The sequence below is a fragment of the Mastigoproctus giganteus genome, chromosome 11 (genome assembly GCF_048544385.1).
Source record: "Mastigoproctus giganteus isolate SK-2022 chromosome 11, ASM4854438v1, whole genome shotgun sequence".
NCBI lineage: Eukaryota > Metazoa > Arthropoda > Arachnida > Uropygi > Thelyphonidae > Mastigoproctus > Mastigoproctus giganteus.
Window position 1 is genome coordinate 123,859,859 of NC_143585.1, and position 18,854 is coordinate 123,878,712.

The window sequence follows — 18,854 nt, forward strand, 5'->3', positions numbered from 1 at the left end:
TATTCTAAATTTGAGTAAGAACATATTTTGTTGAGTCATTGTCTTGTTCATTGTGTTAGTCTTATTTTAAATATTTTTGTGACACAATGTTTTTATCATTAAGAAAGACAACATTATAATTAGACATAAAAATCAATATTTATTTTATTTAAGTAACCAGGATTTAAATTGATTACCATTATGACACTGTACAATTTCAGCTTCAGTATCCAGTAATTTTATGCCGATAACAAGATAAAGTGAGCTTTTTACAGACAGTCTATACACACTGGATTTATGTTCTATTCACTATGGTTTATTGTACACATTTTTTACATCGTTATTCAAAGGTTTCTTGTTATACTGTATTTGCAAGTTTGGTTCTATAATAATAAACCTATTAATATAAAAACAGAACAAAATACTTATAATTTACTGGGTAATCAAAATTAGAAATTCCACAGAGAGACAGTGCATTTGATGAGCTATTCAAATGCAGATAATTGAAAATTTTAAAGAGCACATGCATGTTGATGTAAATTATTCAGCACAATTATCAAAAATAGAACAATAACAGCTCTGTTTTCAAAATCTGGGAATAAATGCAATTTTCATGAACAAACTTTTACAAAGGAATACAGTCAGTCCTCATATAACAAGTTTACACTACATGAATTCGCTTATGCATGGTTCACTTTTGTGTTTATAAAAAATGGCAGTCGAATGCGGCAAAATTACCCCAGCTGCATGCACCATTTTCTGCGTTTACTCAGTTGCTACACGTGCACTGATTTGTTTGTGTGTATCAAGTGTGCCTCCTCATTTTCGTTCTTTTTATACTGTAATTGTGCTTTATTTCCTAAAATTCATTAAAATAATTGGGAAAAAGTGTGAAAATGAAGCGTGCTGGCAAAGATACTGCAGGTTCAGAGAGAAAAAGACAAGCAATATCGATAGGGCTGTTGTTATTTGGTTTTTAGGAGCATTAACAACTAAGGCCATATTGCTCCAGGGATATGCGGTGGTCGTTCCCTGTCCTTTCTGCATCCTCCGTATTTGGTGGTCACGGGCTTGAACCCGGTCTAATCAAGAAGCGTGTGCTACGCACTGCTGCTCCTGCCCACCTGGCTACGGAGGCACCTTATCAATAGAGGAAAAATACAAAATTATGAAATGCGTTGAGTGGAATGAAAGAACATGTGATATTGTACATGATACAGGCTTAAATAAGGCAACAATTAGAAAGAATGCAGAGCAAATAAAGCAACTTTTATAGCAGGAACAATCAAGCATAACAAAATCCATTAGATAAAGAAAAAGAATTAGAAGAAATGGAATGTCTGTTATCTGTTTGGATAGAAGATCAAACAAAAAAGAGATCGGGAACAAGTTTGCTTATGATAAAAGCATTAGCAATATTTGAAGACCCCAGAAATAAATAATTAATAATTTCAGGAAACGTCATGCTTACCATAATGTGAAATTATCAGATGAAGCAGCAGAAAGGCATTTCCGCCGATACTGAAAAAACTAGTTGAGGAAGAGGGCTATATACTGTACCAAAATCTCAACTTTAATGAAACAGGAGTATTTTGGAAAAAAAAATGCCATCATGAACATATATCTCAAGAGAGGAAGCATAAGCTCCAGGCTTCGAGGTTGCTAAGGTTAGATTGACTGTTAAGTTAGGGGCAACTGCAAGTTGCGACTTAAAACTGAAGCCTGTTGTTGCTTATCATGCAGCCAATCCATGAGCATTAAAAGGGTTCATAGGGTCTACCCTGGGTGTTTAGTTTAGGAGTAGCAGAAGAGGGTGAATGACAGGACAGATCTATTAGATGTGTTTCAAAGCTTCTGCAAAAAGAAAAATTTGGATTTTAGTTGTTTTGGACAATGCACTGAGACACCCTCCAACTCTTTTTTAACTGCCACCAAATATCAAAATCCAGTTTTTATCCCCTAACACAATATCTCTTATCCAGCCACTTGACCAAGGAGTAATTGATGCTTTTAAACACTATTATACAAGATGCACATTTAAGATGCTGATAGCAGCAACAGAGGGCGAAAAGTTATGGACTTCTTGAAGCGGTTCAACATGAAGAATGCAATTGACATAATTATGGAGGCTCAGAATGAAGCAACATGAAGAATGCAATTGACATAATTATAGAGGCTCAGAATGAAGCAACAAAAGACTGCTTGCATGGTGTTTGGCGGCCTCTTTTACCAGATTTTTATTTGTGATTTTAAAGGCTTTGATCCTCTGAAGAAGCTTTCTAAATTCAAAGCACATTATGCTGCCCTCTCAAAGCAGATTGGCTTTGAGGAATTGGAGGAAGAAGACTTAGAAGAGTTGCTTCAGTCCCATGAACTTCAGTCCCATACAACTTACTGCTGAAGGGAAAATGGAAGGTTGGGAAGACAATGAAGATGAATACCTGCAAACCACCATAAAGCAACTTTCTACTTCAGAGTTACCTACAGTTTTGAGTTCATTTGAGAAAAATATGCAGTGGCTGGAAGATAACGATTACAATGCTGAAAGAAGTAGAACTAAATGTCATTTTTTATGAAAACATCCAAGAGAGAGACAGAAAATGAACCACAGCCCTGTAGTTCTGGTGTGACCACATTTCTTTCAAAGCTCTCATTTGCATCTCCTCCAACCCCCAGTTCCGAAAATGATGACAACCTGCCACCACTTTTCTCATAATTTAGCTGCTTCAACTCTTTCCCTCAAGCTGTCTTCATTTATTTTTAAGATAAGAACCTAAATTTAAATGATTAAATTATGAATTTAACATTTTACAGAAATATTATTCTGTAAGTATTTTATTACGATTATTTATTGTGTTTGTTAATGTGGTCAGCATCTAACCCTATTTATCCTATAAAGCCTCTTATTTATATTGCATGATTATGCATTGCACAAGAGTTTCTAGGAACACAACTAGATTTTATATGAGGACTGACTGTATTATGCCTCCCTGACTTTAAGTTAACCACTCAATTATGCAAAGCATACAAAATTTTCATAAAAAAATGGCTACTTACAAAGACCTCTTTCCCCCTCTCCCCAAAACATGTACTTAAGTGTACTAAAAGTTGTCATCTCTGATCCAAATTGCAATGAAGGCAGATTTAAATATTTTCATTACAAAGCAAGTTGAGAATTAATTTTAGACAATTTGTAGTGACTATAATTTTGATTTTGCAGAACTTCCTGAAAAGGGTGACTGGATGCTGATAAATGGCTTCACAAGTGGATATAATGCTAAACTACTCTTGAATTCTGTGACATTTTCTATCTTCACTAGTGACTGTTAAAAAAAAAAGTATATTTAACAGATTTACCTATACATAACAGAAAATCTAATGAACAAACTACACAAAATGAAATATTATTCTTAATAACTTATGTTTCTGTAGATGTTTTTTTACTAATATGCATGATGATCAGCCAGTGATAGTCCATACACATTTCTTGCCATGGATATGAAAAAATATTTCTTTCAAATCAATACAATGATTGGTCTGGTTTATTTAGAAGTTTTACTTGTGAACCAGCAACAAGCACAAGTTTCCCTCCCCTCATTAGGGAAAGATTACCAAATCAAAGTACATGAGTTAAAATTGGGAAAAAACTTGAATATACAAAAAAAGTCAGGCTAAATATAATGATATAATAAATTTGTCCTTTTTAAAAAGCTAATAACATCACACATTATCATCATCATAAAATTTGCCTTAGTGTATATGGCTCAGGCAGATGTTTAAAAGTGTAAAAGACATACAGCAGCCACTGATAAATGCATATAATCAATGTGTAAATACTGAAAAGTTAAAAGGGTTCACAATATTCACATGAAGAGGATCAGGGATCACACAATCAATAAAAAGGTGTGTGTATGAGGTAACTATGCCCAATACAAAGTCAAGCCAGAATGACCTCTTCTCTAAGCACCTTGAATGGGTCGGTCAGGGCACCACCGACCAATGCACCATGATTTCAGATAATTTATTTGTTTCTTGTGTATACTAGAATGCCTACCAATGTGTGCAACAAGCAACATATGATTAGAAATACAGTCACCATACGGGACTAAAAGAGTCTGGTATTGTGTGCACAGATGAATTGCTACATCATCAGCCAAATCATTTCCTTTAATTCCAATATGATTTGCAATCCAGCAAAAGTGAATGTCCACTCTGATCAAAAAAGGTGCAGGGCAGTTTGCAAACCTGACACAGAACTGGCTGGGTGTTATATAGCATACCCATCACAGCCTGTAAAGCTCTCAGGAAGTCAGTGTATACAACACAATGAGTTAAAGCAAACTCAATCATATGTATTTCTGCTGTGCAGATACTATACTCAAGAGGAATCTGATGTGATATGTTGCTGTTATGGAAAACTGCTGAAGTTCCTACAAAAGATTTAGACTTTGATCCATCGGTATTGGTAGGCAGCAAATCAGAATACTGAGCTTGATGTGTGGCATGGAGCTGTTGATCAACTGCAATTTTCCCAGTTCTGCAGAGAGGTCAGAGGCTGCAGAATTGATACTCTATGGTGGGAAGATCTTTATAGATGTAGTTGCATCAAGGTCTACTGTCACACTAAGGTTATAAAGGAACTGTTGAATCCTGATGCCAAAGGGTCAGTTACTCTAGCACGTGAGCATTATTATTATTACTAGCCATATAGTGAAAGGAAGCCTGAAGCTTATGCTGCCCCAGCCAAAAAAAATTTCCAAGTTACTCAGAGAGAGAGAGAGACAGTCAGAAGTAGAAGGGAATCACCAAGGAAGAGAAGAATGATATCCAGTTCATACTCCCCAGATGTGAGCCCCTGGGGTTAATTATTTTTTAATTCCATTTGAAATAAAATTTATATGGAAGCGGGGGCCAATTTTATGTAATTACGTCAATGTATATACAAAAACCGAAGCTTATGAAACTTTTCTTAGTTTGGCATAAAAATGCATGGCCATATAAGGTGATCAGGCAAAGATTTCAATTTGAATGCATATTTTAATGATAACTGCATATGATTAAGTGATAGGGATGGTTCATTAATATTAACATATGAACTGTATGGGAGAAGTACAAAAGGTACCAATAGCAATATGAATAGCACAGGCCATGAATGAAATACTTATTATTAATATCATTAGCCATATGGTGAAAGGAAGCCTGAGGCCTTTACTGCACCAGCCAAAAAAAAAAAAATAAAAATAAATATATATATATATATATATATATATATTTCTGAGCTAGAGAGAGAGAGAGAGAGAGAGAGAGAGAACAAGAGTCAGAAGTAGAAGGGAATCAGCAAGGAAGAGAAGAATGATGATATCCAGCTCAGGACCCAGGGTGTGCCAAGCTCATACTCACCAGATGTGAGCCCCTGGGGTTATCATCATTGTCTAATTTAGACCAAACCAGTGCATGGTACAAAAAAAGTAGTAACATGCACTGAGGAAGCTCAAGGAATGGAGATGTTAATTCTTTCCAGCATTTTATTTATAAATGGTGAACATGCTCAAGAAAGATCAACTTCCTGTCAAATATAATCCCCAAAAATTTAACTGGGATTCATTCGTGTAGCTTGAGTTCTGGATCGAAGTGAAGGTTTTGCTTATGGCAGAAGTGGACACAGATGGTCTTTTGCAATGAAATCCTGCATCCATTTGTCTAATGTCCACTTACTGAGGAGGTTACTGAGGCCTGTTGCAATTGCATTTCAATTACTCTCACATTTCAAGATTAGCAGGAGATACTGAAGTTATCATCACTGGAAACCACTGATGGAAGCTGTCTTGTGATAAAGTTTTTTCTGATACCGATCATTGGGGAACTCCTTCCTCCGGATAGAAAGGGTAAATGTAACCCATACTTGCATTGCCTGGTCTGGCAAAAAGTTCCGTATAAACAAGGAGAAGATGTCCCCTTCACATGAAAGTTATGAAGATCTAAAATGCTAAATCTCCAAGCAGTATCATATGCTTTCTCAATATAAAAAAAAAAAAAAAAATACCAACTGACACTAAGTATTTGGACTTCAGAAAAAAAGCATCATGATGTTTCAGTCAAGGTTTGAAAAACAGCTCATTTTCTTTAAAGTACTATAACAACTGAACATCAACCATATGTGGTTGAACATGCCTTGCTCTCTTATGGTCTTTGGCACCAAGCAAAGGCAAGCGCTCCAAAACATGACATACGTGAATGTCCATTTTTCTGGAATGCAGCCTTACTGTGCAAAGAATATAACTAGTTGCAATGGAGTTAAGTGATGTCAGAAGTTAAGGATGAGATTCATGGTTGGAACTAGATTTCCATTCCTGCACATGAACATTCTTTTGGCTGCCTTTACACTCTGTGATTTTAGTTAGAGCAGATTTCTTCCTCTGACATTTCAAGGAAATCCTGTTCTGGGATGACACATTGTGATGAATTAACTGGTTTGTGTGTTATTACAATAATTAGTATTCCGCCAATAGCAGTTGTTTGAAGAAGCTGCTTTGAGTGTCTTTCATTTTATGTTTTTGTTCCAATTAGATCTTTTGAACAAAGTCACTTAAATGACCTGGGGAAAACCTGCCAATCCCTCTAAACCTTTTTGAATAAAAAAAGGGGTAATTTTTCCAGTAAGTTCTTTGGTATTGGAATGCATAATCAGGAACCTGATGCTGCTTCTGCATTGAGTTTCTATACAACTGTCATGTTGGACTCAAGGCCATAGTTTGCTGACAGGTACCTTTCTGGAATCCCAGAAGTCTCTCCCACTCTCAGGTTTCATAGGCATTTTATTTTGGGGTCCAGAAATGAAGCGAGAATGGATGCCTATTTTTCAAGCAATAAATCAACTCAGAAGTGGGACACCAGGGCTAACTAGGCACTATACCTGTTTCTCAGCCAGCCTAAATTCTGTTTCTTGGACCATGAGGATAGAAGCATAACACCATCCCACTAGCCAAGTCATCTAAGTCAGAGTTCTCCTACCTTGTTGAAGCAGGGGACAAAGTTCTCAACCAATCACCAGGATCCTCCTACCCAAATGTCCACAGGTCATAGAACATGGCAACTACACCTGACTCCTATGATGTTAAGCCTGGAACCCAGGCTGTGAAATTTGGATCCAGTAATGCTAATCTGAAAGACCAGCAGCATTGCTACGAGGTTCCCCCCACTATGCACAGGTTCTTACATTGAGGGATCGATTATGAATGATCTTATTGTTATTGTGATACTTGGTATTTTGATTAAAGGCAAGGCCTCTACAACAGAAATGAAAGCTTGGAATTAAAGGCCACCATGAGAGTATCAATATAATAGTTGAAGAATTTTGAGCTGCTGAGAACGGATAAGTTTTTAAAATATTTTGTTGTTTTACTGATTAATTAATTAGCATATTAAATCATAATCTATAAATAGCTTTATAGTCCTAGCTATGTTCAATAGTTTATTTTTAAATTTAGCTATAGATTTCGTAAGTTACTATGTAGAACCTCATTAGCGGTGATTTGGCGCAAATATATCTCGTAACTTTGTACTATAGTGCATGGTAGGGGAATTCTAGTAAATAGGTATCTAAAAAGTTTGAATCACGTAGGTTGGCATTAATAGATAATTTTATTAGCTATCATAATTAATTATAACTTAGTGTAATGGAATAGTGTAAACTCAATAGCGTAACAAGTATAATGCACTCCATAAAGTAATACATATAATGAGATTCGATAGCGCAATACATATTACTGCTGCATAGCCAGTGAAAAGTGTTATTACTACATTTAATTACATTACTTTAGTGTAGTATACTCAATTAAACTGAATTTGAATGGAAATCTCACCACAAACGAGAACAGCAAAGGAAAGGGCTCAGATAGCAGAAGTGCTGCTGCTTAGTGGAGAACTGGGGAAGGGGATTGTCCTCTGAATCATGGCCTTGCAAAATGTACCAAGTTTGATGTTTGCAGGTCCCTCTGGAATGGGACATGATACAGTCAAGGAGGATGTCTTTGTGTGTTCAATGTAAAGGGTGTGAGGATATTAGGCATTAACTTAGCATTCTGATGGGAGTTTATGAGAGCTTGAAAAACAGTGTGGATGCCCATGAAGGAATTACGTTGGGGGCCCAATCAATCTGCCCACTTCAATGCCAGAGCCTGAATTTGTGCATCAGGCAACATAACAGCAGAATGCACTGATCCCACAAGAAGTAGCTATTGTCAGTGACATGGGAATATATTCTGCAAAAAAGGATAGGTGGAATAGGACCAGGATATGTCTGTGAGGGGCAAAAGTTGAAGATGTTGTAGAGCAGATATCATCTTTTAAGGGCACAAAAGGGATATTGTACACATTGGCATTAACGACATTAACAGCAGAGATTTGAGGATTACTTAAAAAGTATTACAGGGCAATGTTGAGAAAAAGTTGAGTTAGGATAAAATTTAAAATTGTCTGCAATTCTTCCCAGACACAATAGGAAGGAGTAGATGATGACAGCCTTGTCAATCAATTTAGCTCCAGAGAGATTGTACAAGGCTCATGGTGTAGAATTTTTCTGTGTAGTGTGTGTGTGTGTGTGTGTTTATTAAGAGGAGAAACTACTTTTACAGGAATGGCATATACTTTAAATAGAAAGGGTACAAGAATATTCACTGCTATCGTGGCAATGTTAGGTGGATTGGAAAACTGCTAGATTGGGGAATACACATACACATACACACTAATAGATTGACAATAGCCTCAGGCAGCGGTGAAAGTGATTTTTGCACTACTTCTATTGGAACATGCAGCAGCCTGGAAAGTAAGTACCAAGGATGTCAAGATTGCTGTGGGTCATCATGGAACAAGGAAATACATAGGCACTATGTAGAGGTAACTTAAGAGTGAGAAGAGGTGCATGTACACCAATACTAGGAGCATAGTAAATATTTTGCTGCCCCAGGGGTTTCTCCCAATTATGTGAGGATCTTTTGTGATGCAAAACAGACTATATAAAGGCCAAAAAGTGAAGACTATAGTGCAGTTTGGGGTGTTGGACTGTTGTTCATCTGGCCTCTTTGCAGTTGGGTCAATGAAAGACCAAGTTCCACTGTTGCCTGTATTTTTACCATGTGAAGTTGGGCCAGGTGGAAAGGTTGCATAAGTCTCTGACAGAGCGAACCCTTGCAATGGCTAGGCTACCCAGGAAGGGACCAAAAAAAAAAAAAAAAAAAGAGAAAGAAAAGACTTTTATTGAAAATGAGTATGCAGGAGTGGGGAAAAGTTAAGAAGCACATAAAATCTAATGCGTGCATTCAGTTAATATGAGTGACCAGTGCAATGTTGAGACAGTTCGGTGTGACAAAAAAACTGGGAAAACAAAAATGAGAGTAGGAATGTGTATTATAAACTGAACGACTGTGATGACTACAACGAACAACTGTACAGAGAATAGCGGGCCAGTAAATCAAAATGTCTTAATGGGGGGTTTTAACTTTTCAAATATTCACTGGAACTTATGATTTGTTCACTCTCAAACTAGTAAGCCTTTTATGGATATATTATATGGCTGTTTCCTATAGCAGCATGTTAGAGAGGTAACGAGAGTGAGAGAGCAAGATTGATCTGAGAGCTCTTGATCTGATTATCAGCAGTAATTCTTCAAGTATTAAGAATCTGCAGGAAAATGGCCCACTGAGTGGCAAGTGATCACAGTGTACTAATGTGGAATTCAATTAACCACTGTTGAGAGTAAAGGGAAGGGTGTATTCTTTTGTAAAGGTGATTACAGTGGTCTCAGACAGTTTTTAAATTCTATCAGGTGGGATCATCCAATGATATTACCAACATTAAATTCTAAATGGGAAGTATTCAGGGAAGAAATTATAGAAGCTACTAGACTTTTCATACAAATTAAGAAATATGGCTCATTGCTTATACCTAAATGGATGTCAGATTGTCAGATGAAATGTTCAGACATGAGGCAGAGAAGAAAAATGAATGGGATGCATATAAGCACTCAGGTGCCTACAGAAGCCTATGGTAGATATAAAGTAGTTTGCAATGAACACACAAAGGAGGTTCGAGAAGCCAAGGCAGATTATGAGATGTCTCTGGCAAAGAAAAAATCTGAGAAAAGCAGAAAAAGACTTCTTTACTTATATTAACAGTAGAATGAAGGAGTTGAATAACATTGGTTCACTGGATATCAATGGTTTAACCATTGACGAACCTTCTTGGTTGCTGACAGGCTGAATAGGTATTTTGCATCCAGATTCACATACGAGGAATGAGGAATTCTTTAAGAAAGGAGATCCAGAAGTTTATCGAAATCCTAAATGATTTTGTGATAACTGAGAGGAAAGTGGAAGAAAAATTATAAAGTTAAACATAAAATTGCACCCTTACCAATAATTATGAGAGCATATTTGGATTAAGGGGGAAGCAACTGTGACCTGGAGATGTGCAAATGTATTCACAGAGGGAGATCAAACAGTGACAGGAGTAATTACAGAAAGCTTAACCTGTTAGCTTAACTTCTGTTCCAAGGAAAATAATGGCATCACTGGTTAAAAAAGTAATGCAGGACCATCTACACAGGGGGGCAGTTATACTTTAGTCACAGCATGGGAAGTCTAAGGGGAGATCTTGTCCAAGCAATTTAATTGGATACTATGATGCAGTGACAAAGGAACTGGATGCAAATATAATTCTGATATCATATACAGTAAACCCCCACTATTCACAGGGGTTACGTTCCTGAGAAATGCTGCGAATACCGAAAACGTGAATACTGAGTTATGGCTGCCACAGTAATAAAAGGGTTCTGTTCCAAAGTATGAAATATATAAGAAAAACTAGTCTAAAATCTTGTCTATGTATGTATTATATGTACCTACATAATATGACAATGTACATTGTCATATTATGTAGGACAATACATAGTACATAGTGAAATACACATAAGGCATTGAAATGAAAATAAGAAACAATTTAATATTAAATGTAATATTAATTAGAAATTTCAAACAAATCTTTCAAATCAGCCTTTGCTAGCTAAAAAACTTATCCCGCCAGTGCTATCACCAATTTCGCTACTAAAGTGTTGATAAAGGTGTTTTGCCTTTTCACGAATGATGAGTGAACTTAACAGAATTTTATTTTCAGTTCAGTCTTCTATCCACAGATTTAAAGCTCATTGATTTTATAATGTTTTGCCACTGACAAGACACTTTCACCATTAGAAATTTTGTCTAATAACTCAATTTTACTCGCTAATGTCATCAGCTTCTTTGATCTTTTCACAATTCCCTTGCTGTTCGTAGCCATATTTTTGTAGGGTTTAGAAAAGAACTTGTCCACAACAAAGTCACTTTCTTTTAACCATTAACACACTCGAAAAAGTCTGTTTACACTAACACACTGCAAAACGCTGGATTTTTCACTTTTGTAAGCATATCAAATTTATAAGCATATAAATTAAAAGCAAACGACGAAAACTTCCATGACAAGTGCATAACACATACTGAACAAGGATTAGCGGGAAACATCTTTTACTGTACTTGGATTTCAGGAAGGCTTTTGATACTGTTGTCCATGAAAGACTGCTGTACAAACTGGAACACTGTTGCATTAAGGGATAGTTATTGCTATGGATAAAGGGATGGTTGAGTGAGAGAAGATAGAGAGTAGTTATGAATGGACACTGCACTTCATGGACTAAAGTCATTAGTGGAGTCCCACAGGATTCAGTGCTGTGCCCATTGTTGTTTTCTGTATTTATTAATGACATTAATGAGGGTATATCAGGCTTAATGTGTAAGTTTGCAGATGATACAAAGGTTGGGAGGGTGGTTAATGACAGTAATGAAAGTATGCTGCTGCATCAAGATCTAGAAAAATTAGGCAGATAAGCTGAGAAATGGCAATTGAAGTTTAACATTGACAAATACAAGGGATGAATTTTGCTAGCAGAGATAAGGAGGTAATTATTCCATTGTATAAGGTCAGCCCACATTTTGAGTGGCATAAAGGTCTGGAAGCCTCATTTCAGGAAGGACGTAGAGCTGCAAGAACAAAGCTGAGCAGAACAAAGGGGTGCTCTTAACAAGAAAGGCTTCAGTTCTGCAAACTGCAGCATCTGGAGATTAGATACCTGCATGGTGATCTGAGTGAGGTATTTTAAGTCTTTGAATGGCTTGAGCAAACTCACTGCTAATAGGATTCTTCCTATTGCTCAGACTATGCTCATGCGGGAGCATAATTTCAAAGTTAGGAAGGATGGTTACAGAACAGATGTGTGGAAGTGTGCCTTCGGTGCACATGTTCACCGAAGTGTGCCTTCGGTGAACATGTGCTGATTGTCGAACAAGCTTCCATCCATTGTTGTGGAAGTGGATAGTTTGAATAAATTCAAAGAAGAACTAGTTAAACTACTGGAGTCTTAGTTTCCTGCATCATTTGCCACTATTAATACTAATACTAAATGCCTTGCAACTGTTAACTGAAACAACAAGGTGAATCTAAGAAGAAGGTTTTTCTACAAAAAAGAAACAGGATTAGGAAAAAAGTGCAGACACAGACCACTCATTATTTAACCATGTGGTTCTTATAAAAAGCATAATGTACTAATTTAAAAAGGAAACTAAAAGAATGATATTTCACAGGGAGTATCACAGGAAATGGTTTATCTAGAATTATTATTTATTTACTTGTAAATATTTGTAAGGGATATGCAGAATGAATGAGAAAAAACTATTGTGTAATTTTTTAAGGCTATACAGTTTTAAGCTTCAGAAGGTATATAACCATTGTGCATACATAAAAAAAATTGCTGTTTAATGCAACGTTAAAAATAAAAGTTTTTTTTTTTTTTGCTTTTGCATAATGTTTGTGTTCAGAGGGAATGTTCAAAAATCATCTTAAGAAATGAAAAACAGCTTTAACAGCAAACCAAATATGGTTTGATTTGGTAATTTACACAATTTACAGGTCTTCTGCATAAAATTAATATTGTATATCATAATAGTGAATAAGATTATGTGCCCTGCTGATTGAGTGACACACAGTAACAGACAATATATACAGATTTACACATGAGCATAATATAATAGGTTTAAGTGATAGATTGACATAGTGATTCAGATCAGGAAAGCAGATTGTTAGTTTCCAGAATCTCTCTCTTTTACCTTGGTTAAATATTCTAGGATTTCACATAAAATAACATAAGAATTGCAATAATGGTTTTGTGCCAATTTTACACATTTCGGCTCAGCGTAAATTATTTGCCACAAGATTCTAGCATACCAGAATCTCTCGGATTCAAGTATGCTAGAATCAAATGGCACTACTCAAGCCTTTTATTTGTGTCAACTCAATTTAACCACCTGAGTAGCCTCTATACGGGGCATGAGAAAACTTACACATACACACATTTCTGTTCTTTTCCAAAGAACAGAAATGTGTGTATGTAAATACCAGAGAAAAGCAAATGTTTTTTTTTTTTAACCTTATATATATATATATATATATATATATATTCATTCTCTGGCCTAACTATGCTGAATACTAATAATTGAATTGCATTAATTAGTTGAAATATTTTTTAATCTTTTCTAACATACTTTTTATTTCCTTTCCTGTGCAGTATTCGGTTTTAATTACATTTAGTATAATTCCATGAACATAACTCAACATCAAGCCCAGGGCTTGGAATGAACTGGAATGCTTTCCAGTTTTTGTCATGCACATGATTATTAAAACTACGATATTTTATTAAAAAGCATTCCAATTTAAAAATAATTTCATTTCAATTTCTGATCATGCTTATTAGGTAATCCCAAACTCCAACCCTTATATGGCCAATCCTGACTAGTTGTAATATTTTTTCTTCCTTCACACCATATACCATTGTTCTATGTAATTCAGAGAGAACAAATAAAACAATAATTGTGCCCTGATACGACAGGAGGGAGTATATAATGAGAGCCATGTCAATCAAGGAGAGATTGTGCAAGGTTCATGGGGTACAATGTTTTTCAGCATGGTCTGTGCTTGCCAACAGGAAAGAACTGCTTCTACAGGAATGGGATACATTTAAATAGAAAGAGTGCAAGAATATTTGCTGATGCCATCGAGGCAGTGTTAGGTGGGTCAGAAAACTGCTAGCTTGGGGGGGGGGATTCACAGACTAAAATATTAACAATAGCTGCAGGCAGAGGCAAAAATGATCCTTGCACTGCTTTTATTGGAATGAACAGCAGCCTAGAGAACAAATTGCTGGGAGTCATCATGGAACAAGTAAATACATGGGCTGTGTTAGGGTAACTAAGAGTAAGAACAGGTGCATGTACACTTCATGTACACCAATGCAGAAGTATAGTAAATAAATTTGATGATTTGAAGTGCTGATCAAGGCATCAAAGGCAGATATTGTTAGGATACCAGAGACATGGTGTCACACAGATATAAACAGTGCAGAACTGGAATTTTGGGAGTTCAATGTGTACAGAAAGGATAGACAGAGTAGGAAGGAAGGAGAGATTATGCTGTTTAGTTAAGAAACACAAAATCTAAGGAAGTGCATCCAGTTGACATGGGTGGACAGTGCAATGTTGAGTCTGTTTGGTGTGACATAAACACTGGAAAAGGGAAAACAAGAGTAGGAGTGTGTTATAGGCCTAATGACTCTCATGAGTACAATGAACAATTGTGCAGAGAAATAGAGAAAAAGAATAACATAACTTGGTAAACGGTCCATTTTAATGATTAAGGATGAAGATTTTGCTAAATTATTTGGAATTAAGAACTTTGTGTGTTACATTAGTAAACAGATGTTTGGGAAAAATTATAGGTGAAACAAAAGATGTGAACAATATACAACTGTTTGTGGTTAAATTCAGTATGTCCCAAAGTGCATGAAGGATACATGGACAAAGAAAATTTTAATATGGATGATCTTTATAAAATTAACTCCTAAAACAACATTAAAATTCTGGTTTAAAAAAGTACATAGATGGTAGACTATCAAGAGATCGTATCACAGTCATGTGTACTAATCTGAATGGCACAGAAAAGAAAGAAATGTTTTTAATAGGAAAATCCATAAATCTGTGATGTTTCAAAAATGTTAATTGGGATAGTGAAAAATGTTTTTTAGTGAAAAATGCAAACACAAAATGTATTAGCCTATAGTATACTTAGTACTGTGCATGGGTTGAAAAGACTGAAGATATTTGTTGATGTTAGATATAGACTTGGATTTCTGTATACAAGCAGCCCTCGTGTAACACGGTACTTCTACAACAAGGTTTTGCTCTAACTCGGTTTGAGAATTGCTGGAAATCTCGCGTAACACGGTATTTTTGAGCTTTTGTGCTGGGAAAACCCTGCTATTATGTTAGATGTAATTTTCAACATCCCATTCCTTTTTGTGAATCCCTGCTGTTGACTCGCTAGCTATTATCGCTTTTGTGATATTTTTCTAAAGCACATTTCTGGAGGCCACTACCATAAGGAAAACAAAAAAAAAAAAAAAGCAATAAAAACAATTTGCACTTTCTGGTTAATTGGTCTCTTCTGTTAGTGTAATCAATTATAAACAGGTAGTAAAAGTAATCTTCTTGCATTTGCTATAGTAACTATAGCTGGAATTCAGTGGGTTTTCACGTTATTATGGTGAAATGCATTTTCCCCTCCATGAAATATTCAATCATATAAAAAATGAATAAATTTTCAGAAACTCATTACTCCATATTTCACTTGTGCATGCTGTGTTCTTTGTATTAATTACTTATCATTTTTACTGTTTTAAATTTTACAACAAAAAAAAAAATAGTGAAAAAAAAATATCAATTAGTATGTACATATTACAGTATGTATTAATTAAGCTGTTTAAGTAAGCGTAAATTTATTTTTATTTTTCTAACTGGAAAATATTCTTCCGATTTTCACATATGATTTAAAGCGGGGGTCCACTGTATTTTGTTAGGAGATCCCTGGGTTAGATTCTGTGCTATTGAACTTGTGCCTGTTTGAGACCATAAAAAATAATTGTGACTTCAAAGAATGCAGTCTAGATGCTGCAGAATAGATTGTGCTTAGCAGCAATGAAGAAGAAGAAAATTAAATGAACGTACACATAAGTATCTCACATATAAGGGAAGACGTTTGTTCGTTAATACTATTTAAGTTACTATTATTATAAAAATAAAGTTAAAATACTAAGTTATTACTACTATAAAAATTAAGTTTCCGATAGTTATTAAAAAAATGGCGTATTTTTGCTATCTTTTGGAATGTAACCCCCTTTTTGTACTGGTTCTTAGTCCCGTATAACACAGTTTCGCATTACACAAGATTCTGTAGGAACCAAACTACTGTGTTATACGAGCGTTACCTGTATTATAATTTACAGGAAGGCTGTTTCAGGAAACAGAAACTGAAAGGTTATGGGAGGAAGAAGAAAAGTTGGTTCTGTGAGTTTGAAGTTGGGTAGTGATTGGATGCTTATATTTGGACTGCTTTGGAAGAAAGTGGAGAAATTAGAGATGCCAATTCGGAAGACCAGTGCCCATGGAAGTAGCTATAGAAAAAGTATGCAGCAGAAACAGAGTGGGGAGAATTGTAAGTGATGGGACATTAATTAATCTGAGAGATACCACCCCAGATGTGGAAACAATTTTCCATGGTGGGACAGATTTGAGATTTGTACATAGTGAGGGAGGGAGGGGGTTGTTTAGAAAGAAAAGTAACACAGAGAACAAAAGAGAAAACCCAGTTTTTTAGATGCAGAAGCAATATTTGTGATGTGCTTATGCCAAAAGAGATTACAAGTCAGGAGATTGGAAATCACTAATAGAGATATGCAATCTTGTCTAGAAATCTGAATTTATTTAGAAGCTTATTTATTGAACCTTTATGCTAAGCATTATCAGAAGACTTTGAAATGACAAGAGTAACTGCTTGAGTTCCACTAAACTTTTTCAACTGAATGTCTACAGATGGGTAACATAAGCCAACATATTACCAGTGGATTGACACTAACAGAATCCATATTGGAATCACTGATCAGATGGAAGATTTCAAGATAGTTCAGAAGCCTGCAATTTTATCTTGGAAAGAGTAGTGGTAGGTTCAATGGGATGCTAACTGGATGGGAGAGATTTGTTACCTTTTTTTAGGAACTGGCTTAATATGAGCATATTTCCCAGCAAAAGGAAAAATACCAATGGAATACTAATGCATAAAAAGACAGCAGAGAACAGGGCTAAGCTCAGGAGCACAAGTTTGGCGAATAAGTGGAGAAATGCCATCAGGACCTGGAGCTTTCTTGACATTAAGACTGTTCAAAATTCTCCAGACATCCTTTTGACAAAGAAGACCACAGGAGGCACTGAATAGAGAGCGAGAATGGCAGGAGGTAGTTTACTGCTATCATCAATATACAAGATTCAGAAGAAAAGTAGGATGCTAGTAAGTCAGATTTATCTTTAACTGAGAAGGCAATTTAAACCATCAGGTTTTACGGGGGCAGGAATATAAATGGGTAATAGTTTTGGCCAATAGCTCTTGCAAGAGACCAGAATGCTTGACTATTATTTTGACAAGGAGCAAATTTTCATTCTTAGTTCTTTTAAAAATTTAGTTTGGCTTGACTAATAACTGCTTTACAATTGTTGTGTGCATTAGTGTAGGCAGAAAATGAACCTAGAGATTTGGATGCAAGCCGACTACGATATGAAACATTATCTTGAACAGCCTTAGCATATTTATTGGAAAACCACAGTTTAGATAAAGGACGAGATTTTAAGATGATGTGTGGAATAAAGGTCTCATCCCTATAAGAATAATTTCACTGACACAATATGAGCAAACACTGACATCAGAAGATTTAAAACAGTATTCTAGAAAAGTAAAAGAAGAATAAAATTTTCAAACTTCATCCCATTTTACATTCTTTTAATGACAAAAAATACAAGGCTGAGAATGGCTCCACTGGAAGGGACACCAAGCAAGTAGTGACATGAGGTGCATAAAGGACCACTCATCTAAACCGTGTAGTTTTGAAGGGTTGTTCATGAAATAAAGATTGAGTGTTGTGTGTGTGTGTGTGTGTGTGCATGGGATTAGGATTGTCTGCTATTCTAGTCAGTCAATGAACAAACTGTGTTAGGTCATTAGTAATCCAAAAGCCTCAGCATCATGACCATCTGCATTGCGTAACTAGTAAACTGAAACCAGCTGCAGTTGTGAATGTTAATATGGCCAAAAAAAAAAAAAAAAATTACCTCGCCCTTTGGAAAGTTGCACTGGAGAAAGTCTAGTTTCAAAAACAGGAAGTCAAAGAATTCCAAGTAATTAATGGAGTTGGGAGAATGATAAAAGCAAAATGATGAATTTGTCAGAATGGGGTAGAGAGATTTTAAGCTGGAGAAGACTGAAATGAGGGGATTCCATATTAACAAGTCTTTGACTGGGAATAGCAGAGCAAACATATGCACAAATATTATCTTTGAAGTGAAAAGAATTGTACAACGAATAATGGACAACTGCGACTCGCAATGTTGAGGCAATCACTTTACTAGCTGGAAGAGTAGAGACAGCAAGATTATACACTAGCCGATCCAGACACCTCCTAGAGAACTGCCAAAAGTTTCAGTCTCACGGACTATCTGGTGGCCTCAATCATCCTACGAAAACTATTTTAGAGCCGTATGATTGAAATGTAAGGAAGCTTGGATCTCACTATGGTGCCCATCATAATGTCAAATGACACCTATACTGCATGATTGAAGATGTGGGTTGCAGGAGCTTTGCACTAGAGGCTAAACATTGGTTTTGCCACTTCAATCCTCCAGTAAGAAGTGGTGGTG

General features: G+C 35.9%; 1 protein-coding gene across 1 annotated transcript in view; it reads right to left on the minus strand.

The window, feature by feature from the left end:
- Positions 1–2,154: 2,154 nt before the first annotated feature.
- The window catches only part of Ide (Insulin degrading metalloproteinase), a 692,915-nt gene continuing 676,215 nt past the window's right edge, over positions 2,155–18,854 (minus strand). The window contains exon 28 of the mRNA XM_090384737.1: positions 2,155–3,302. Coding sequence (XP_090240863.1) covers positions 3,180–3,302 — 123 coding nt within the window. The 3' untranslated portion in view covers positions 2,155–3,179. The remainder of the gene's footprint in view (positions 3,303–18,854) is intronic.